General features: G+C 57.1%; 8 protein-coding genes across 8 annotated transcripts; 4 read left to right on the top strand and 4 right to left on the bottom strand.

Moving 5' to 3' along the window:
- Positions 1 to 113: 113 nt before the first annotated feature.
- On the top strand, positions 114 to 2,679 carry WHR41_00298 (uncharacterized protein; the record flags this gene model as incomplete). Its single annotated transcript, XM_069368904.1, has 5 exons — positions 114 to 1,163; positions 1,224 to 1,284; positions 1,344 to 1,847; positions 1,905 to 2,135; positions 2,193 to 2,679. The coding sequence occupies exons 1-5, from the start codon at positions 563 to 565 to the stop codon at positions 2,677 to 2,679; spliced, it is 1,884 nt and encodes a 627-aa protein (XP_069234173.1). The 5' UTR covers positions 114 to 562.
- Positions 2,680 to 3,443: 764 nt separating this feature from the next.
- On the bottom strand, positions 3,444 to 7,572 carry WHR41_00297 (uncharacterized protein; the record flags this gene model as incomplete). Its single annotated transcript, XM_069368903.1, has 2 exons — positions 4,981 to 7,572; positions 3,444 to 4,928 (listed from the first exon to the last, which is right to left on the bottom strand). The coding sequence occupies exons 1-2, from the start codon at positions 7,141 to 7,143 to the stop codon at positions 3,444 to 3,446; spliced, it is 3,648 nt and encodes a 1,215-aa protein (XP_069234174.1). The 5' UTR covers positions 7,144 to 7,572.
- Positions 7,573 to 8,529: 957 nt separating this feature from the next.
- On the top strand, positions 8,530 to 10,945 carry WHR41_00296 (uncharacterized protein; the record flags this gene model as incomplete). The annotated part of the gene is made up of 2 exons (XM_069368902.1): positions 8,530 to 9,448; positions 9,504 to 10,945. Exons 1-2 carry the CDS (start codon positions 9,286 to 9,288, stop codon positions 10,943 to 10,945), a joined length of 1,605 nt encoding a protein of 534 aa, XP_069234175.1. The 5' UTR covers positions 8,530 to 9,285.
- A 566-nt stretch (positions 10,946 to 11,511) lies between these two features.
- WHR41_00295 (uncharacterized protein) lies at positions 11,512 to 12,459 on the bottom strand (the record flags this gene model as incomplete). The annotated part of the gene is made up of 1 exon (XM_069368901.1): positions 11,512 to 12,459. The coding sequence occupies one exon, from the start codon at positions 12,457 to 12,459 to the stop codon at positions 11,512 to 11,514; it is 948 nt and encodes a 315-aa protein (XP_069234176.1).
- Positions 12,460 to 13,029: 570 nt separating this feature from the next.
- WHR41_00294 (uncharacterized protein) lies at positions 13,030 to 15,047 on the bottom strand. Its single transcript, XM_069368900.1, has 5 exons — positions 14,643 to 15,047; positions 14,291 to 14,592; positions 14,099 to 14,240; positions 13,753 to 14,035; positions 13,030 to 13,697 (listed from the first exon to the last, which is right to left on the bottom strand). Exons 1-5 carry the CDS (start codon positions 14,849 to 14,851, stop codon positions 13,149 to 13,151), a joined length of 1,485 nt encoding a protein of 494 aa, XP_069234177.1. The 5' UTR covers positions 14,852 to 15,047; the 3' UTR covers positions 13,030 to 13,148.
- A 722-nt stretch (positions 15,048 to 15,769) lies between these two features.
- WHR41_00293 (uncharacterized protein) lies at positions 15,770 to 16,387 on the top strand (the record flags this gene model as incomplete). Its single annotated transcript, XM_069368899.1, has 1 exon — positions 15,770 to 16,387. One exon carries the CDS (start codon positions 15,770 to 15,772, stop codon positions 16,385 to 16,387), a length of 618 nt encoding a protein of 205 aa, XP_069233923.1.
- A 621-nt stretch (positions 16,388 to 17,008) lies between these two features.
- Positions 17,009 to 19,558, top strand: WHR41_00292 (uncharacterized protein; the record flags this gene model as incomplete). Its single annotated transcript, XM_069368898.1, has 3 exons — positions 17,009 to 17,173; positions 17,224 to 18,196; positions 18,247 to 19,558. The coding sequence occupies 3 exons, from the start codon at positions 17,009 to 17,011 to the stop codon at positions 19,473 to 19,475; spliced, it is 2,367 nt and encodes a 788-aa protein (XP_069234178.1). The 3' UTR covers positions 19,476 to 19,558.
- On the bottom strand, positions 19,544 to 21,314 carry WHR41_00291 (uncharacterized protein; the record flags this gene model as incomplete). Its single annotated transcript, XM_069368897.1, has 4 exons — positions 19,544 to 20,201; positions 20,251 to 20,499; positions 20,556 to 20,806; positions 20,907 to 21,314. 4 exons carry the CDS (start codon positions 21,312 to 21,314, stop codon positions 19,544 to 19,546), a joined length of 1,566 nt encoding a protein of 521 aa, XP_069234179.1.
- Positions 21,315 to 21,515: the final 201 nt, after the last annotated feature.

Raw genomic sequence — 21,515 nt, 5'->3', positions numbered from 1 at the left:
TCGCCATTCTGCTTGAAAAACGTCCTGCGTCATCGTCCAACACCTTAATAAAAGCAACGATGCCGACCTGCCGTCTTCGCACTGGCGTTCGCGCCAAAACTCCCGTCTGCCCCTCACGTAGCCACAAAATCAAATTGTCTTGGGCGGAGATCCAAACATGCCTCAATCGCTTCAATGACACGTTCAGCCAATCTCTCCCTCGCAATGCACCCACGCGCTTGCCCCACGCCCGCCGATCGTCTGCCGGCCAAGCTCCGCAAGCTTTAGCATCTCGACGTCCGTCCAGGAACGCGGTCAGCATGTCCAACACCTCGCACATGGTTGGCTGTGAAATATCCTTAGTCGGCAATGAACATGATTTCGAATGCATCGTGGTCACCACGTTGTGCTTGGCCCGCTAGGGTGGGACAGCATAGCTCCAGCTACCCTACCGATCCCAATGCAAGCAAGGTAGGTATATGTACGTAGGTTTCACTGCCTGGTCCTTTCCCTCCCCTCAGAGAGAAACCTCACTCTTCACTCGTAAGACACGTTCAGCAGCATCTTGGCTCTCCCAGCAAAGATGCTCTCTCTCTTCCCCCTCCTCGCCCTCGCCCCAGCGGCGCTGGCTGACTGGAGCGGCAACATCAACTTCAACTCCCCGTCTCGCCGTCACCCCAGCCTGGGCATCCACATGCCCAAGGTGCTGAAGCGTCAATCTTCGCCCTCGTACATGGACGCCGGCAGCCTGAACTTCACCCACGGCATCGCCTCCGGCGACCCCTACTCCGACTCCGTCATCCTCTGGACGCGCGCCGCTCCCACCAGCGACAACGACGCCAGCAACATCACCGTCAGCGGGACTGTGGCGCTTTACAACCACGAGACGGAAAGCTACGTCAAGGCGAGCTCCAACCCGGTCTGCGTCAGCTACGTTGTGTCGGAGAGCGAGGACTTGAGCGACCCGGTCACGGACGGCAAGGCGTACACTTCCTCTGACATCGACTACACTGTCAAGGTCGAGGCGACGGGTCTTGAGCCGTTCACGGAGTACTACTACCAGTTCAGCGTCTGCGACAGCGATGTCAAGAGCCCGCTCGGCAGGACGAAGACTGCTCCTGCAGCTGATGACGATCTGACGTCGCTGGGCCTTGCGGTGTTCTCTTGCTCGAACTTCCCTACCGGTGAGGACATCAGTGGTTGAAGAAAAGATGGGGGTGACAAGGTTACTGACAGTACGCCAGGCTTTTTCAACGCCTATGGCAACTCGGCCAGGAAGGACGATGTGGACTTCGTCGTTCACCTGTAAGCTCTACGCACGAATTGGGGCACACATGTCACATACGCATGCTAATATGTCATAGCGGCGACTACATCTACGAGTACGAGACCAGCACAGATGCCCGCCCTGTGCAACCTGAGCGTGAGATCTTCACCCTGTACGATTACAGACGCCGCCTGGCGACCTACCGCACCGATCTCGACCTTCTCCTCTCTCACTCCAAGTTCGCCTGGATTCCCGTGTGGGACGACCACGAGATCTCTAACAACGGCTACCGTGATGGTTCCTCCGGCCTGAACAACACCGAAGAGTCCTTCATCCAGGACGGCGGCGTCAGCGTCGACCAGCGCAAGATGAACGCCGTGCGTGCGTACTTCGAGTGGATGCCTATCCGCCAGGTGGACATGGACAACAACCTGCGTATCTGGCGTAGCTTCTCTCTCGGAAAGCTCCTCGATTTAATCATGCTCGACACCCGTAACTACGACAGGTCGATCACTACCCTGGGTGGCTGGAACACCGACTACATCACCCAGATTGCGGATGATGCCGGCAGGACTCTCATGGGCTCTCAGCAGGAGAACTGGTGAGTCAAATCACCAGGTCACAAAGTATCAGCCTCAGAACGCTAACCAAACCACAGGTTCTACCGCCAACTCGTCGAGTCCGGCGAGCGCGGCGCCGCCTGGCGCCTGATCGGCAGTCAGATCGTCTTCTCTCGCATCAACATCACGACCTGGTTCGGCACGGAGGAGAACCCCTACAACAGCGACGCCTGGGACGGGTACATGGCGAACAAGAACCGCACCCTCAAGACCCTCTCCGACAACAACATCGGCAACAACATCATGATGGCCGGCGACTCCCACCTGAAGTAAGCCCCCCCTCCCCCCCTCCCCCTCAAAAAACCCACCATCTAACCCCACCCCAGCTGGGTCTCCGACCTCGTCTACCTCGACCACGCAGACTACGACTCCGCCACAGGCGCCGGCTCCCTCGGCGCCGAATTCGCCGGCACAGCCGTCAGCTCCAACAGCCCCTTCGGCGCCCGCGCCTCGCTCGCCGAAGCCAACAACCAGTCCCGGCTCCTGCTCCGCGACAACGACGAGCTGCAGTGGCAGGAGGGCTACTACCGCGGCTACTACGAGCTGCAGGTCTCGCCAGAGGCCGTGCGGGCGGCGTACTTCGGCTTGCCGGACCTGAGGACGCGCAACGGCTACGAGATCAGCCTGGGCAATTTCACGGTCGAGGCGGGCGCGAATGCGCTGAAGAGGCCGGTTGGTGGTGGAGAGGTGGAGAATGGCGCGCTGAGGGGCGGGGAGGTGAGCGGGAGCAATGTTACGAGGGACACGAATGGGGACGAGTGGTTTGTGGGCGAGTTTAACTTCACGGGGGTTACGCTTTCGGGGAGTGGGTGAGGCGTGTGATGATGGGAGGTGACGGGAGCCTTGCAAGGAGTCAAAGAGTGTTGGGGTGGCGTCGGTGAGATGAGTTTTTTGTATAGAACGAGACACAAGGAACATAGCACATTGCCCAACGTCTCTGCGAGACTTGTGTGGACGCCGTGGCACACCCACCCACCCACCTGTCATCCGAACATCACCGGCTCTCTAGACTCACCACAGCACACTCGAACGTGCCAATGCCCATGGGCGAGAGTTTGCGTCAAATCAAAGAAAGAAAAGGTCTAGAGACAACTGTAACATTCTCTTTATTACTTCGCTCTCCGAGTCCCCGAGCTAATCGCTGTCCACCTCCATCCAACACGCCATTCCAGAGGAGCCGTACCCTGAAATCAAAAAGAAGTCCCGTCCTGGTTGCCCGAGATCTCCCCATCCCATCCCATCCCAGCCTTCCGTTGCCCGACAGTAAGTCGTACATGTGCGAATCCCGTGCCCAAAATTTCCGAACGCCTCTTCTTCTGTTGTGAACTAAGAAAGAAGCAATAAAAGAAATGAAAAAGAAAGCCCTCTTCTGTCTGGACGCCTGGTTCTTTTCGTGGTGTTTCCAATGAAATGCCGCCATTTTCGCGGCCGATTGATGAGAAGCCCAGAAAATGAAAAAACGCCGTCGCTTGCTCGCGAAGAAATCCAAAAAGCAAGAAACCCCCAAGAGAAAACGCCGAGGCTGAAACGCAGAATGCTCATGAAAGCCCGCGGCCCATGCCTCCCTCTCACTCCCATCAACCCTTCGTCAGCGGACTCACACACCTCTCCCCTCCTCCCTCCGTCCCCGTCCCCGGCCCGCCTCCCCCTCCCCCTTCCTCCTCCTTCGCAGACGCAAGCGCAGCACCCACCACCTTCCCATTCGCCTCCTCCACACCCCTGTCGCGATCAACAACGACAACGAAGGTATTCCCCCCTCCACCTCCACCCCCACCTTCCCCAGCACTCACCCTCCGAGTCTCCCCGGGACTCTCAGCGCCCTCCTCCTCCTCCAGGATCGGCGCGCAGTACTCCCTGAGGACCTTCTTCAGCTGCGGGCGGCGGATGGGCTTGCTGAGGAAGAAGTCCATGCCGCTGTCCAGGCAGTCGCGGATGTTGCTCTCCTCGCTGAAAGCCGTGAGAGCGACGATGGGCGCGCGGTAGCCGCTCTCGCGGATCAAACGGGTGGACTGCAGGCCGTCCATGGTGGGCATCTGCACGTCCATGAGCACGAGGTTGAAGGGCGGCGCGCCGGCGCGCATGCCGTCGCGCACGAGGTCGAGGGCCTCCTGCCCGTCGCGCGCGACGGTCACGTCGTAGATTTCTTCGAGCTTGAGCATGCGCAGGACGACTTCTTGGTTGGTCTTGTTGTCTTCGGCGACGAGGACGCGGATGCGGCCGGTGGCGGGGAGGGTGGGGTCGGTGGCGGCGGAGGCGAGGTGGTGCATGGCGGCGGGTTGGGAGCCGGGGGATTCGAGGGGCTGGGAGGTGGCGAAGAAGGGTTGGGAGAGGCCGACGAGGCGGGGCTGCGGGTCTGTGGAGCGGGTTGGGGTTGCGGTGCCGCTGGGGTTTTGGGATGGGGGTTTGACGTCGAGGTAGGTGTTGGTGTCGTCGGCGAGGTTGCGGCTGTGGCGGGCGGGGGTGCGGTCGCCGCCGGCGTTGTCGTCGGGGTTGGAGGAGCGGCGGGCGAATTCGTCGGAGACGTCGACGCAGGAGCTGGCGCTGGAGTCCGCGCGGGAGGAGATGTGGCGGAGGGGGATTTTCATGGTGAAAGTGCTTCCTTCGCCGACGGCAGATCGGACGCTCATACCGCCGCGCATGAGCTCTGCGAGCTGCGAACAGATGCTGAGGCCGAGGCCGGTACCGCCGTACTTCTTGCTCAATCCTAGGTCACCCTGCACGAATGGCTCGAAGATCTGCTGCTGCAGCTTGTCTGGAATACCAGGTCCGGAATCCTGCACTTCAAATTCGAAGGTGAGGTATCGTCCAGGTGGCGGTGTGGGAGCTCGCTCGATGAATTGAGCGAACGGCCGGTCCTTAAGCGCAGCATTGCCGGTGTCAGGTCGAGCTGCAGACAGAGTGGCCTCTGAACCCTTGTTTCTTGAGGATCGCTGCCGTGAAGTCCTTGATTGTCTTGATTGCAGCGAGCTCTTCCGCGAGCCTATGTCTGGAGGGTCTGGGAGACATCGAATTCTCAACACGACCGAACCACCTGGAGGCGTGAATTTGAGCGAATTGGAGACCTGCTCACTCGTCAGCAAAGTTGAGAGCACGTTTTCGGTCGATGTCACTTACCAGATTGATGACGACCTGCAAGATGCGATGCGTGTCGCCCCAAAGAATCATATCCTTGATCCTTCCGGTCCCGAAAGGACCCAGATCTGACATCCCGGTGCTGATGCCATCTTCGTTCTTAACGCCTCCGTCTGGCACGCCCTGGAATTCCACCCTCAAGTTGATCTGCCCTTCAGTAGCTTGCTTGTCGAAAATAGCCAAAACCTGCGACGAAATATCCCGAAGTCGGAATTCCTTCTCGTCCAGTGCGATCTGATGGCCCACCTGATTTCTGCTGAACGTGAGCAGATCAGTAAGCAGATTCAGCAAGAGATCGCCACTCTTGTAGATAATCCCTAACGACCGCTTCACTCGCTGCGGGTCATTCTCCTGCATGCAGACCGCACACATGCCCAGGATTCCATTCAACGGCGTCTTGAGCTCGTGCGAGATATTCGCAATGAACAAGGTCTTGCTCTCGTTCGCCGCCTCAGCGGCCTTTTTGCTCAGCTCCAGCTCCGCAGTCCGCTGCTGGACGCGCTCCTCCAACTTTTCGTACTGCATCATCAGCTCGTCCGACATCTCGTTGAAAGTCATGGTCAAGTCCGACAGCTCGTCGCGGATCCAGTACTTGCGCTCCTTGACTTTGCCCGGGATGCGGAACTGCCGCTTCTTGCGCTCCTGATGGCGGGCTTCGCGGTCGGCCTGCCGCGTCCGCCATCTTGAGACGATGTTCCAGCCTTCTTTGCGAGCCACCACTTCGTTCACCGCACCGGCGTCTCCGCCGCCGCTGTCAGGTCCGTCGTGCGGCGGTATCGACCCGAACGACTCGAAACTCGACCTGCTGTGGTGGGAGTTGGGCGGCTCGATTGATTTCTTGGTTGCTTCGCGCAGCCTTCGGATGGGCATGACGGCAAAGTGAGCCAGAGGGAATGCAAGGATCGCCAGGAAGCCGGCCGTAGAAAAGACGCATGCCAGCAGGACGTTGCGGAGGTGGTTGATGGGCTCCCAGACTTCGCTTCTTGCTTGCTCGACCAGTACTATCCAGTCGGCGTAGTCCACTCGAGGAATGGCGTAGCCCACCGAGACCTTGTCACCGTGCTCGTTGTGGGTTGATATGAGGGCACCAGACGAGTCGTCTCCCGAAGAATTGCGATTGAGCGCCCGTTGCGTTGCTGGAAACTGAGAAGTGTTGAAAGATGTCAGGCCCGCCCCTGCATCATCCATTGCGTGCCTGTTGGTTTCGTTGTTGTGGGTCGGTGGGAGGACGAAGCGAACTTCGCCAGAGGTAGTTGCACTGGCATTCAGAGCCTCTGAGCTGAAGAGATTCGCTTCATTTGCAGGTCCAACTATCAATGTCTGTCCGGTCTCGCCCAGGCCTTCGGTGCTCTGCGCGACCTGTGAAATCAATCCCGCGTCCATGACCACAGTCAACCAGCCAAGCACGTCCACTGCTGAGGTATTGTTAATGATCGGCATGGTGAGCGACACCAGGGAGAAAGTGTCAGACACCTGCCACGGTCCAAGCAGCAGTGGGCCGGACTCGTAGCTAAGCTCGACACCGTTTGAACGCGCACGAGCATCTCTGAAAGTGCTGTTGTATTGCTCAGAGAAAAAGGTAAGGTTCGGGTAGAGGGGAGGAGGGTAACCCAGTCCCTCATCTCCGAGGCGAACCGGTGATCCGTCGTCGTTGGTGATGGGAAGCTCCAGAGAATGGTTCCATATGCTACTCGTCGTATTCAGCACTCCATATGGTCCGTTCGGGCCGGCCTCGTTTTTGGGATAAACTATCGATTGTACCAGCAGCGATTTTCCAATGGAACTCCCACCACTTAAAGCCGACGCCATGTCGTTGCGTGCCCTGGCCCAATTAGCAGCAGTGTTGTTAGACTGCTCGCCATATCGTTGCAGGGAGGTCTGGATCAAGACTCGTGTTGCGATCAGGTTGGCAGAGGTTTGCATGATGTCCAGATTCGAAGCCAACTGGGCAGCCTTGAGCGATGCCGTCAGAGAGAGGCGCGTTGAGCGGACGTCCAGGACGAAGGCATAGTTCGTGATCCATGTCGCGACCGATATGACCGCGAGGCCGATCAAGGCCGAGGTGAGGATGAGCAGGGCCAATTGCTCACGGATGGGTATGCGCATCTTGAAGCGTCGCAGGGCGCGGAGGCGCGCAAGGCGCATCAGTGGGAAGGCGCGTAGTGAGCAAGCGTGCAGGCCGTGTCAGGCGTCAAGGCCGGCCGGCGAGGGAAGCAGTGAGTGAGGCCGGCACGGCAGAGATGGCGATGTCGGGCGGCGTCTGACCCGGGCCCATGTCAGTTTGGCGGATGCATGGGGGCGAGGAGAAGGCGCGAGTGGGTGTCAGCTAGGCGCGGCTGAGGTAGCAGAGTCGGAAGGCAAAGCAGGCGGCGTGGGAGACGGCGGGGCGAAAGTGTGAAGGGAGTGTCGCGAAACTCTATGGCGGAGCAGAGGCGCTTGGCACGGCGGAGGAGGATGTTTAGGGTAGGCTGGGTAGAGGGAGCAGTGAGATGTCGACACACAGGCGACGGGGAGTGTGGCGGCGGTCGGGTCAGGCTCGGTTGGTGCAGGAGGGTGCGGCGCAGGAAAGGGAGTGGCAGCGAAAGTAAGGCAGGGTAAGGCAAGGCAGGCAGTGTGGCTCGTGTGGGCGTGGGCGTGGGCGTGGGCGTGGGCATGGGCGTGGGCACGCTGGCTGAGGCCGCTGAGCTGGGCTTCTGGAGCCAGGGTGGAAGTCTAGACAGACGGCCGCGCGCAGATCCCTGGGGTTTGCGCGCGATCGCTTGCCCTGGCGCGCCGGGCGGGCCCCGCCGGCTGGCAACGACTTCGCCAGCAACACCAAGGCGCCCTCTCAACAACCTCTGGCACGCACGCGCACGCGGCCACCGACGCACACCCACGCACACCACCGTCCACGCTGCCGCCTCGGTCCGGACTCCGACTGCGGCCGTCTCGCGCGGGCGGCGCGCCGGCTGAAGAGTTGCTGACCGGGTGTGGCGCGCGCCCTCGCACGCTCGCGCCATGCGGCTCTCGTGTCTGCGAGCATCGGGGAATGGGAGGCCACGGTCAGGTAGGCTAGTCGCAGTTTTGCGAGGCATCGCCCCACCTCTCCACGCCTTTCCCACCGCCGACCCACTACTCTTACTCTCGCCCGGCGACCATCGAGCGCAGGATGCACCGTCGCCCGGCTGGCCCCACTGCCGGTGCCTGTCACCCGCCTGCCGCCGCGCAGCCGCAGCCGTTACCCGCGAGTCTGGAAGCGTCGGCGCGCGCAAAGCCCGTTTCGCCAACGCCTGGGTAGGTAGGGTACCGACGGGAGCTCCTCTTCGCACAAACCCATCACCGCCGGCTCCCGTCCGAAATGGCATTCGCCGCGGAACTCCATCGATCGGCCTCACGCCGCCGATGGCTGCCACCTTTTGGTACCAACTGCTGCTACTGTGCCGAAGTCGGATAGATCCTCGCACGCCCTTTGACGTGCCCCCTGTGCCGCCACATCAAGGCATTGCCTATGTACTGGCGCTCACCGTGTGGCCGAATCTGACCTGACCTAGCAATTATTGTGTCGTCGCCAATTGTCACATGTGGCGAGACGCTGCCACTCACACCATCTTCAGTATCTGCTGATCTACTCTTATTTTGCTAAAGTAGCCGACGGAGTCACCCCCGCGAATTCCGACCACACTCTGTTGCTCCCCCAAGCTCACGTCCAGCACACATCCATCGTCTTCAACTTGCGGCGCGCAAAAAAGAGTGCGTGTCACGCAGTCACCTCCAACGCGCCTGTTTGCGCGCAAAATAAGACGCGCACCACACGATGTACGCGCCGCAGCCGACGATGCACTTCTTGTCACCTCGAGTGCATGGCGCTAATGCGCTTTGCCACAAAACAGAGCTCCTCGATTGGCTGACCCGGGATGCTCTTGTACTTGAAACTCGCCGGTCTGCCCTTGGCCCAGCCTCCCTCCGACCGCTCCGCCAAACATCACGTCTATAACGTTCGACGTTCGCGCTGTTTTCGCGTCTGCTCTTCACGTTCTGCTTTTGACCTGCATTTCTTGCGATTCAGCTTCAGCGGTTCGACCTACCTTCTGCCACCGAGGGGAGCCGATGAGTCACAAATCGTGCAGCGCCGTTGCTTTCGTTCATGCCAATGTCAACATCCGTCAGGAACAGGTAGGTGGGTAAAAAGGCAATCGATCGCTGTGCCTGAGTTCTTCACATGTTTCTCCGTTTTTCCATTATTGCTACGATTGTCATGAGATACGCCATTCCACACTGATCAGACGATAATTCACCACCAACCAAATCATGAGTCTCAAGCAGCGCAGGCCGTCTGCTCCTGTCCTACACCATAATCCATCCTCCTCATTCTCGACCGTCTCGTCCGCCGCGTCTGCAACTTCATTTGGAAGCGTCAGGAGTGGTGGGAGTAGGCTACTATTTGGCGAAATTGATACAGCCAGCGACCGATGTAGGCGCCACGACAGCACTACTTTAGCCAACAAGCTCATCCTAACTCTTCTCAGCTTCCGAGACAATTGCTTCTGTCTGCAGCCTGGTGCTGTCTGACAGCAGTACCTTCCTCCGCTTTTGGCTGACAGATCCATGTCGCGACCAATTCATGTCGCATCTTCCCAAGCAGGACTTGGCGAACATGCGACTCGTCTGTCATGACTTCAGCGTGCGCGCTGCTCCGGCCTTGTTCGAAGATCTTTCGGTCACCTTCAAGCCTAGCACATTCACCAAGCCCGCCAGGGTCGCTGCCCTCGATCGCGTAGGCTTCTTCGTCAAGCACTTGAACTTCAACATTCCACATACTCAGGAGACTTCACTTCCGCCATTGATACATCCAGACACTGGGGAGGAGCTCAACTTTACCTACACGCCACAAGTCGACACCATCTCGCAGCAAGCCAAATATGACGACGAAGACGTGACGGCACTCTTGCTTCACCAATACCCTCCCATCTTCCACGCCGCCACCAATGTACCCGCCTTCGTCCGGGGCATCTCCTGCCTCCCTAATCTGACGCATCTTGAAATCGCCTGTCCAGGCGCCGCCTCCTCGCATCAATGCCGCCGTAGCACAGTGGACTACGCTCTGGCCTCTCTCCGCATCGCTGTCGAACGCACTGGTTTAAACGCATTAGACACCCTGACAATCTCGCCAATCCACCCCGCAGGCCTCCTGGCACTCTCGCCTCTCACAGGGCCCGGAGCCACACCATCCTCCTCAAAGCGCTGGGCAAGCATCAAGCACCTCTCAATAACAACCTCAACCGCCCCTCAACCCGCAACCGCCTCACCCCGCCTCCTAACCCCCTACCTCACCGCCTTCCAACCCACCCTCCAAACCCTCCACCTCACCTTCACCGGCCCCAAAGGCCCCCTCCCCTTTCCCCCCAAAACCACCCCACACTCCCACCGCACCCTCCACTTCCCCCACCTCACAACCCTCCACCTAACCAACGCCTCCACCACCGCCCCAGCCCTCCGCTCCCTCGCCACAGCGCACGCCCGCTCCCTGCACACCCTGGCGCTCACGGACGTCGAGCTCTCCCACGGCTCCTGGGAAGAGGCTTTCGCGCCGCTGACGAAACCCCTGCCGCGGCCGCCGCGCTCGGAGCGCAGGAGTCGGAGGGGAAGGGCTGGCGAGGCGGAGGGGGAGGGGGAGATCCCGATTATGTTCTCTCCTGCGCCTGCGCGCGCGCCAGCAGGTGCTGTTAGTCCGAGGGGGAGTCCGGGGCGTGCGAGGGGGCTGGAGGGGAGGGTGCATCCTGCTGTGCGGGTTGAGAGGGAGGTTGAGATTGAAGGGCGTGGCGGTCGCGGCCTGCAGGGCGTCGCCAGCCCTAAGGGCACGATCGTGGTGGAGACGGAGCGGGGTGGCGAGGTCGTGGGGAGGAAGGAGAGGAGGGGGAGGGGGTTGTTGGGGAGGGTTTTGGGGGGGTTGAGGAGGATTGGGGGGTGAGGTTTTAACGAATATACGACGACATTGTGAGGCGGTGACGGTGTGGGCGATGCTGGTTTTCGCTCAGGGCAATGATGATGATGATGACGATGATGATCATGATGATCATGATGATTATGTTGTTGCGGAATGTTTTACGATGCAATGTGGAAAGAATAAAGATTTTGGTTTCATACTCTACAAGTCCTTCGATGTGTTCCTGGCCATTCCAATGTTCTGCGACGTTTTGGAATGTAAGCTGCATACTGTGTGCATGCGGACTGCGCTTGAGCGCTCCTCATGTCGCCAACAGTAAGGGTTGAAGACGTTGTCTTCTCATGACCGCAACATATTGGCCGTGGCGATGGGTAGGTGAACGCCAAGTTCCTCTGCATCGGTGTCTTTCGTGATGAAAGAGGTGGCGTTGTCATTGTTCTTCCAATCAAATGGGGTTGGAAAGTACGTGGAAAGGCCGGACAATGGGCGGGAGCCAACGGCATGTCGTCCAATGTGGAGGACCTCGATCCTTCTTCGCTCGCTGTTCAGTGGAGCAGGAGTCCGTCTCATACCATGAAACCCGCACCCTCTCACTCAGGTCTCGCCTTTCCCCTCCTCTTCCTCAACTCTTCCACCTTCCGCCTATCCTCCTCAAACCCTCTAACCAAATCCTTCGCCTCGTCCTTCTTCCTCTCACGCACCTGGAACCGGTAGAAGTCCTCCCCAATCATCTTCTTCTGCCTCTTCGCCAGCTCCTCTCCCTTAAGTTTCGCCGCCTCCTCGCGCGCCGCATCGCCCTTCCCACCCCTCCCAACAGTAATAAACCCATCCTCATCCGGCTGCGACCGCAACCGCGCCAGCGCCCTCGCCCTCGCAACCTCCTGCGCCGAAAGCGCCGTCATAAACGCATCCACCGACTCCTGAAGCGCATGCCGCGCCGGAAACCGCAGCCTGTGATGCGCCAGGTACCGCGCGCTGCCCAGCGCCGGCAGTTTCCCTTCCACTCCCGCGCCCCACACAATCGTCGCCTTGCCGCTCTTCGCCGCCCTCCTGGCCTCTTTCAACGCCAGCTCCGCGCTCGCCGCGTCCACGAACGTGGCCACCGCCGTGCCCCCGCTGCGGTGCACTTCCCTCTCGCGCGTGGCCGGCAGCGCCCCGACCTCCTTCTCCCCTTCGCCCTCTCCCCCGTCCTCCTCCTCAACACCCCTCTTCCTCTTCCTCCTCACCGGCGCAACAGGCGCCGTGATGCCCCTCCCGACTCTCGCGCCCTCGAACGCAACGCTCTCGACGCGCGCGCCGCCCAGCTGGCTCGCGAACAGCGACCTGATGTGCACCTCCGTGGCGTCCGCGGGCACGTTGACGAGGAAGAGCTCGCGCGGCGTGCTGGCCGTGGGGACTTTGGGCGCGTGGGCGCGGACGTAGAGGTGGTGGGTTGCTTCGCGCGGGTAGGAGGGGAGGGCGGGGAGGCGGAGGGGGAGCGCGACGAAGTCGTTTACTGTTGTTGCGACGGGGCGCTTGGGCTTTTGAGTGGGCGCCATGGTGGGTGGTGTGTTGGAGGGGCTCTTTTTTTCTTTTGGCGGCGATCGGTCGCGATTATTTTTGGGCTTTGAAGCGAAAGATGGAGTTTGAAGCTTCGAGGGACCCTTCTAGCGTCGGCTGCTGGGTGGTGGCGGTCCGATTGGCGCGCGGCGGGCGGGCGCTAGCGGCGGGCTTGGAATTGCTCGAGCGCCCTTCGATTAGCCTGAACGCATGCTTTGCTGCCTCAGGTTCAGGTTGGGCTGATGAGAGGTGCAAGAACTATCATAGTCCGGTCTAAGGTAGGTGATTTTCGATCAGAGCGTGATTGGTACGGGAGTGTAAAAGCGATGCGTTGGCATTGTGATACGAGGAAGATGGATCTCACCGGCCCTAGATCTCGAACATTGATTCTGACATTGTTGCTGTCACTGTCAGAACTACGACTAAATTCTATGCAAGTTGTTCATCTAGTCTGAGGCGACGTGCCATCGCTGAGTATGAGGAATTGAGGGTAGTGCCGCATTCGCTCGTAATGCCCTATCGTACATCTAACAAGGGCACAAAATCCAAGACAAGCAGTGGTAGAAGCATAAGAGTAATGAGCATGTCAATAGTTCCCATTGCATATCCCGTATGTACATAATTCATAATATCATCGAGAAATATCAGTAGTTCACCACACATTCTTGTAGCCACATCGTCCCCCAATCTAGTAGGCAAAGCGCCATCCTCTCTCCACACCGCTGTGCTCACTGTACCCTTCAGCAGCATCAAGCTTCTTGTTGAGTCTCTTGGCCCACCACTTGACGCCAAAGCAGAGCAGAACAGTGCACAGGCAGCCGAAGAGGATCAAGCCACCACCGAGCCTGTAGAACGGCTCGTGCGCGGTCGGGAAGAAGTACGGCGAGAACCAGTGAGAGCACTGGCTGACGCAGTTGGCGATGGCGATCAGAGCCGCCTTCTTGCTACGCGGGGCCGGGACCAGCGTGGTCTCCCACGAGAGCTGCAGGTTGAGGCCGTTGTAGGTACCGCTGACGAGTAGGACGGCGCCGAAGTAGCGCGCGCCGATGTTCGGGGTGGAGATCATGATGGCCGTGCCGGCGGCGGAGATCACGATCGGGACCACGATGTGGTAGCACGATTCGCGGAACTTGCCGGAGCTCCAGGCGAGCGCGCAGGCGCAGGCGTAGGCGATGGCGTAGGGGGGTGCCTGGACGAGGTAGGTGTTGAGCTCGGAGAAGCCGAAGGTCTTGATGATCTGGTGAATATCAGTATGTGTGGTACGGAGCGCTTTGGGAGTGTGTTCGACGTACCGAGGGGAAGAAATCCTTGAAGGACTGGGCATTGATGAGGGAGAAGTGCATGCCGCAGAACATCCAGGTGAAGGGGTCCTTGACGGCTTCCTTGAGTCCATCCCAGGTGCCTCCGACTTGTTCCTCCTTGCCGCCGTTGGAGAGCAGGACACGGTACTGTGCAATTTCCCTCTCTTCTTGAGTCAACCAGCGAGTGTTCTCGGGCCAATCGGGGAGGAGGAAGAACGCGACGATGCCGACGAGGATACTGGCGGCACCCTCGATGATGAAGAACCATTGCCAGCTGATTCAGAAGATTGTCAGCATCAATTCATGATCTACATGTAGGACCGCATGATTGCCTCACCTGTAAAGACCTGCAATGCCTCCCATGTGGTGAAGGATACCAGCTGCGAGGAAACCAGAGATGATGTTCGAGATTGTGTTGCCAGCATGCCAGACGGCCATTCTCATCGGATTCTCGGCTTTGGTGTACCAGGAAGATGTCACTGATGAGAGTCAGCTTCTGCAATGGTTTGGAGGGGCGTTTGAGACTCACTGAGTGTAATGCCGGGGAAGAAAGGTGCTTCGCAAAGGCCGGTGACGAATCGAACGAGGCAGAAACCGACACCAGAAGTAGCTGCCGGCATGCAGATTGTGCAGATACTCCAACCGATCATCATTCCAGGAAGAAGAAGACTAGGGCGCACTTTGGCTAGCCAGAGGTTACCGGGGAGCTGACCGATAAGGTAGCCAACGTAGAAGGTGGAGATGCCGGCGCTCCACACAGTGTCAGACATGTTCAGATCTTCTTGGAGACCCGCCAGTCTCGCGTTCGATACATTGATGCGGTCGAGATAGCTGTATGATCGTGAGTGATAGTCCGAAGTCTTGCATGTCAGGCATCTTACTTCATCAGGAACATGATGGTGATTGTCGGCATGAGGCGCCAGTCAATGCGACGGAGCAGACGCTTGTTGAGCGCAGCCATTTGCTCATCATCAAGGTCTCGAAGGGTTTCGAATCTGGCCTGGATGGCAGACGGCGAGACAGTCTCGCTCGTATCGATCGCGACGTCGATCTTCTCGGTGGACATCCTCTCGTCTTTCTCGGTGGCCATGGTGATAGTGGACTCTCAAGGTAATGCCTTGCTGTGACTCAGTGGCGAGGTGATGGAGTTCTGGTCCTCATCTTCGAGGATGTTCAGATCCCTTTAGTATTCTCTTGCGGCTACCCATCTCCCGCAAGTACTCTTGCCAACCATTGTCGCCAAGGAATCTTGACCAGCGATAGAACCCACATGGCATACCCCATGGGGCTTCCCCGCTCACGCCACGTTAAGAAAAACCGTCTGTTTCGGTGACTTACCGAGTGTAAGGTTACTTGGCGAGAGAACTTTGCTCTAGGCGCGGCGTCTGCCGATGGCTGGGTGTTGCACGTTAGGCCGCGGAACAGCAAATTCCGCGGTACACACGGATGCTCCACTACCATCGTTGTCGGGCATTAGTAAGACCATAGTGTATTCTCATCCGCGGAACAATGTCAGAACAGCACTCGGTGGGTGCAGTAGACGAGGCAGACGAAAATCCGTAATATCCGGGTGTAGAAGGCATGGAGATCTGATAATGGGTCGATCGTCGAAAAGGGTGAAGTACAAAACTAATTTCACATTTGTTCAAATCAGCCGCATTGTAGACACTGTCATCAGGTTTCAAGCAGACAAATCGGCGCCGACGCAACTGTCAATTCACTCAAAATGCAAACAGCTACAGCACCATTGAGGGGTTCCCCTTTGCAAATTGCAACTCAGCAGCAGCAACCGAAGAAGAAACAGGTCTCTCCACTTGCATCGCTGTTCGCAGGAAGTGTTGCAGGAGGTTGCGAGGCCACTATTACTTATCCATTTGAATATGCAAAAACTCGAGCACAGTTGAACTCCGGAAAAGGCAACGCCTTTCAACTATTGCGAGGAACGATAAGCTCCGAAGGATTCTCTGGAATCTACACAGGATGTAGTACGCTGGTCGTCGGCACGGCCATGAAAGCTGGTGTTCGCTTCCTCGCCTTCGACACCATCAAGGCCCAGCTCGTAGATGAGCGTGGACAATTGTCAACATCCCGGGGGATCGTCGCCGGTATGGCAGCTGGTGCGGTCGAATCAATCTTGGCTGTCACGCCTACGGAACGCATCAAGACTGCTTTGATCGACGATGCCAAAGGAGCCAGAAGATTCCGATCCAGTCCTCACGCTGTCGGGATCTTACTGAGAGAGCAAGGCATCCTCGGCTTGTACAGAGGCCTCGTCAGCACCACTTTGAAGCAATCAGCAACTTCCGCCGTCAGAATGGGATCTTACAATGCGCTCAAAACACAATACGCCGCTCGTGTCGGCCATGCTCCCAAAAGCACGGTGGAAACCTTCGCGATGGGAGCGGCCGCTGGATGCTTGACTGTTTACGCCACTCAGCCGTTCGACACTGTCAAGACTCGCTCGCAGAGTAGTCAAGGAGCAACGCTCATGTCCGCCATCAGGAGCACATTCCGGGATGCGGGCATGCGCGGGTTCTGGAGTGGGAGCACCATGCGTCTGGGTAGACTGGTGCTCTCGGGAGGCATTGTGTTTTCCATCTACGAGAAAGTTCTTACTCTTTTCTAAATCAGATACCATGAGTCGTTAGCGCGCGAATATAATTTCAATTTTGAAGATCCAGATGGCGAAAGCGATGACATGACGCTGTTCTAGTGCGTCCATGGGTAATACATTTAGTACAATGAGCCTCGAACGTCCATTTGCGACTAATCGTCTCACATACTTCAAGGCAGCATTTGCGTGATCTGCTGAATTAACACATCAATGTGGTAAATAGTAATTGTGCAGTACAAATACTATACCACCCATGATCCCCGTGTTACAGATCGTGATGTCGGTGGCAAATTGCGCTTGGGGTTGAATGACTCGCGCCATGGCATGAGAACCTAGAAGTTGAGTCAAGCTGAGCTGCAAGTCACAACCGACAGTCGCACAAGGTAGAGGTCTGGAATGCCGGGCGGAGAATGAACGCATTCGGATTCATCCTAGCGAGAAAGATTACCCTACCAAAGCAGTCCGTACACAATTGCCGTGCCCACTAATGATGGCTTTGCATTCCACCAGCGGCTCCGCAATGATCCTACGGCGTGTCCGCCCCGGCATCTGAGATGCCGCGGCATGGCGTCGGGACCCGTCCCGATAGCTGGAAGTTTAATCGACCGCGGAGGGGTTCGCTTTTGACCGCGGATGTCCCTCTGCCTCGCCGCTTGCTCCGCCGTCTTCAAACCACAGCGATCTCATCACCATCCGTGGCATAGCGAGTCATCAATCATCACGTCCCCACAAAGCATGGGCTCCGAAAAGCGTCAGCCACGTGCTCAGCGGGCCTGCACCTACTGCAGGCAACGCAAGGTTCGCCTCGTCTGCAACCAAGCCATGCCTACTCCCGCTGATGATCGTAGATGAAATGTACGGGAGAGCGGCCACGATGTAAGAATTGTGAGATCTACGACCAAGAATGTGTCTTCGAGGGTCTCCGCCGTAAGACTAGGCCCACAAATGCAGCCATCAAGCAGTTGATGGAAGAAAATCGGCGTCTGCGAGAGCAATCCTCTACAGAAGCATCGCAGCACACCGAAGCGACTCCAGATGTGCAGATGTCCGCCAGCTCAGACCAAAGCCCCGCCGATCGTCCCGTCGATCTACTGTCTAGTATGCCTGACTCAGCACACGAACACCATACCCCCGGTGCTACACCAGTCGAGACACCTAGGTCTGTTGGAGGGACATCAACGTATCACGGCCCCACGAGCACCCTATTCGATAATGCTGTGCCTGACAATCAGCGGTCGCGTTCATGGCTGTCAAAAGAGCGAGAGGCATGGATGCCTAAGCTATTGGTGGCCGCCGCAGCAGAGCAGCGACAGTACGAGGATATTAACGCTCGCGCTGGTAAACTCGATTTTGACGGTGTAGATCCTGAGCTGGGCCGGCATCTGCTCAACCTTCATTGGAATCGCCAACACCACTCGTTTCTTGTCACGTATCGCCCCGCTTTCATGCGTGACATGGCCTGCAACGGTCCTTATTTCTCCAAGATACTGTTGAACGCGATATTCTACGGTGCTTCCAAGTTCAGTCCAAGACTGGAGCTACGGAAAGACCCGAACGATGTCAGGACAGCTGGCTGGCAGTTTCGCAACAGGGTACGCGATCTTCTAGGACAGGCGTTGGACCATAGCGAGATCACAACAATACAGGCATTGCTACAGATGAGTAATTCTCTGTTTGCGCTTGGTGACGAGCAAAGTGCTGCTTGGGTGTACGCTGGTACAGCCTTCAGAATGCTTGTAGATCTAGGCTTACATGTTGATGCGACTATGCTACCAAACATGCAACGGCTCTCGGAAGAGGACCTCGAGATACGACGACGAGGTGAGGTCCCTTGATGGTTGAGTGATAGCTGACGCACTAACGTCTACTAGTCTACTGGTCAGCATTCGTTGTCGACAAAATGCAGTCGTTGTACCAGGGCCGTCCAGCCAGCCTGAGAGCTATCGACAGCCAAGTACCCATTAACTTCATGGACACCTACGAGGAGCTAGAGTACTGGTACCCTTTCGCCTACACTAGCGGAACCAAGTACCCTGGATCTCCAAGTTACAGTGTATCAACGTTTAAAGAGCTTTGCAAACTCTGCATCATTCTTCACGATGTTCTGGACCGAATGTACTGCGAGGGCAAAGAGAAGAGGAGTACAGAAAACCTGATACAGGACCTCGACGTCCTAGACGCACGTATGCTGGAATGGAAGACGAATCTCCCTCAACACCTGACCATCGACGTCAACAGCAATGGCACCCACCAACACCTCCCGCCTCCTCAAGTATTCTCACTACAAGCTATGTGGAATGCTTTGAGAGTTCTTCTCCATCGACCCTTAGTTGCCGATAGCCATCTGCATCTGACTCTTCCCTCCACTTCCAAGTCGTCATTCGCAGCATGCGCAGAGGCGGCCATGAACATTGTCAAGCTTGTGCGTCTCTACGACAAAGCTTTCTCAATTGGCAGAGCTCCCTACCTTATATCTTACGCCACTTATGTCGCCGCGACGATCCATGTACGGATTGCTGCCACTCGAACATCGCATTCTGAAGCGCATGAGCACCTGCGGACATGTTTGTCGGTCTTCAGCCAGAACTCTGAAACAAACTACGCCGTCCGCAAGGCGTCTATCGTCATCGAAGGTCTAATGAAGCACATGGGTATCTCGATAGACCTCGAGGACGCCGACAGAATGTCTTCCCCAGAAAGAGGTTCCACGACGCATCAACAAGCTTCCAGCACATCGTCGAGCAACAGGGACGGAGGCGTCGTGAACCAAGCTCCATCCGTGCCAACTCTGCAGCAGCAGCAGGCATTCGAGAATGGAATGAATCCAGAGCCAACCATGGTTGCTGGCGAATTTGTTCCCGATCTTGATGTGGACACGATCATTCACAGCTTCATGCAAGAGCAACAGATGCAGGGATCAAATCCCTACATGCCAATGACTCCCTCAACGATGAATATGTCGAACGGTTCGAACAGCAACATGCTTACCAACGAGCAAGGGGCGTTACTCAACGGCGGGTACAACATGTTTGACGACACTTTGTTTGGCTTCAATGCGTCAACGTCAGATTGGTACTATTCGAACATATCACCGCCATGAGAAATGTTGCTCAGTGTAAATATGAGTTCATGAAGCTTTCATCAATTTCGTAAGGACTGCAAAGCATCCTATTCTATGCTCTTCTCAACGTGCGCTGCCTTAGGATAGTCCAAGACTTTCTCTCCCTCCTCGAGCATGACTTCTGCAGTCAGCGGTGGGGCTGCTGCGCCGAAAATCACATCAATTTCCTCCAACGACAAACCTTTTGTCTCAGGCAAGCAGAAATAGACAAAAGGTATCGAGAGCGTAATGCAGCTCGCAAAGAAGAAATACGTGCCGTACCCGATGTTGGAGATCATGTAGGGCACGGCACGCGCAATGACGAAGTTGAAGAGCCAATGGACTGCCGTGCAAATCGCGATGCCCAGCGCACGGATGCGCAGAGGGAAGATCTCGGCGCAATAGATCCAAGGGATGCCGGCGTACGAAAAGCAGAATCCGACGGCGAAGATGTAGATGAACGTTACGGCTGCGTAACCTCCGGCGGTCAGGGCGCTGCCCTCGGTGGGACCGGCGACTTTAATGTATGCTCCAATGAACCACATGGCGACAAGCATCACGGCGGCACCGCCCATGAGCATATTCCTTCGTCCGAAGCGGTCGACGACAAAGTTCATGGCGATGATGACGCAGACCAGGCGAACGATGCCGTAGATACCAGTGGCGTACAGCTTGGTGGATGATCCCGTAAGGCCAACGGATTTGAAGATGCGTGGGGAGTAGTAGCTGGCACGGTCAGCATCGGGTCTCACTAAGAGGGTGAAAGAGTACTCACTTGATTGCATTCGATCCCGCAAATTGCATGAAGATGAAGATGAGAATACCCAGGATAACGCGCTTGCGGTTGCTGGGCGCAAGGAGCTCGGTCCACTGATTGCTGTCGGCTCGGCAATTCTTCTCATCTTCCACGGCCGCCATGATATGCGAAAGCTCTTCTTGCAGGTACGGATGATCTTCAGGGAGGTTTCGCAGCATGGCAAGCGTCTTGGAAGCAGCACCATACGATTTATACCGAGCAAGCCACCTGTTCCAATTTTGTCAGCACTTGAACTTCCTTTTGGTCGCAGCGGACACACATACCGAGGCGATTCTGGCACGAAGAACATGCCAATTACCAGAAGACCACCAGGAATCAGTTGGATTGCGAAAGGCGTCACCCATTGTGCCGAAGTCTTGGCCATGTTCCCCTCGACGCCGTAGCAGATCCAGAAGCCTATGCATGTGCCCGTCTGCACACTAATCTCGTAGATGCCGACGAGACGACCTCTGATGGCCGGCGGCGACAGCTCTGCTACGTACATCGGTACGATCCCGCTTGCGAGACCAACACCCTGCGAGACGTGTTAGTCGATAACCTCGGACGCGATGCATTTGGCATCGTCCAATGGGATATGTCAACTCCTGAGATGAAGGAGAGCTGGATGTACTTACCAGACCACCAATGGCACGACCGACAAACATGACAGCTACGAGTCCGTAGCTGACCGTTTGCATGAGAGATCCGATGCAGAATAGTATGCCGGCAATGATGAGAGAAATCTTGCGGCCATACCTGTCACCCAATGGTGCAACAGCTAATGACCCAAAGAAGCAGCCAGCCTGCAGTAGGGAGACAATGTTCGCCGAAAAGCCATCGGAAGTGGCTTCGGAGGCGTTCAGCAACCCAAAGTCTCTCTTGAAGGGTTCAAGTGTGATCGTTGTTCCGATAAAAGCGAGGTCGTAACCAAAAATGAAGGCTCCCATGGAAGCCACGAGAGCCGTGAAGTAGACTTGTTTGTTGTACACATCTTTCGGAACAGGCGTGTCTGACACGAAAACTGCTGCGTGTCGAGCTGGCATGGCGTATGGCGAGAGGCGATTGACAATCACAACGACTTGTGCAGATACCCAAGACACCCAAGACGCTTGGAAATCTCCAAGCCTTTATCAAGAGGCTTGACATACCCGCCCATGGGGTCATCTCCATCTTTGCCCCGCAGTATCATCATCTCGAACCTTGGAGCCGATTTCCGGGCGGGAGCGTCGGCCGTGATTTGACTT

The sequence above is a fragment of the Cladosporium halotolerans genome (genome assembly GCF_011745625.1).
Source record: "Cladosporium halotolerans strain TM138-S3 chromosome Unknown Sca1, whole genome shotgun sequence".
Classification (NCBI taxonomy): domain Eukaryota; kingdom Fungi; phylum Ascomycota; class Dothideomycetes; order Cladosporiales; family Cladosporiaceae; genus Cladosporium; species Cladosporium halotolerans.
Note: the sequence above shows the minus strand (reverse complement) of the source record. Positions and strands in the feature narration are given on the sequence as shown.

Excerpts from the sequence above, each read along its gene's own strand:
- WHR41_00294 (XM_069368900.1), bottom strand. The coding sequence starts at position 14,851 with ATGGCCACCGAGAAAGACGAGAGGATGTCCACCGAGAAGATCGACGTC. Across the intron at positions 14,036-14,098 it reads GGCATTGCAGGTCTTTACAG|CTGGCAATGGTTCTTCATCA; the intron begins GTGAGGCAATCA and ends CTTCTGAATCAG. Across the intron at positions 13,698-13,752 it reads TCAAGGATTTCTTCCCCTCG|ATCATCAAGACCTTCGGCTT; the intron begins GTACGTCGAACA and ends GATATTCACCAG.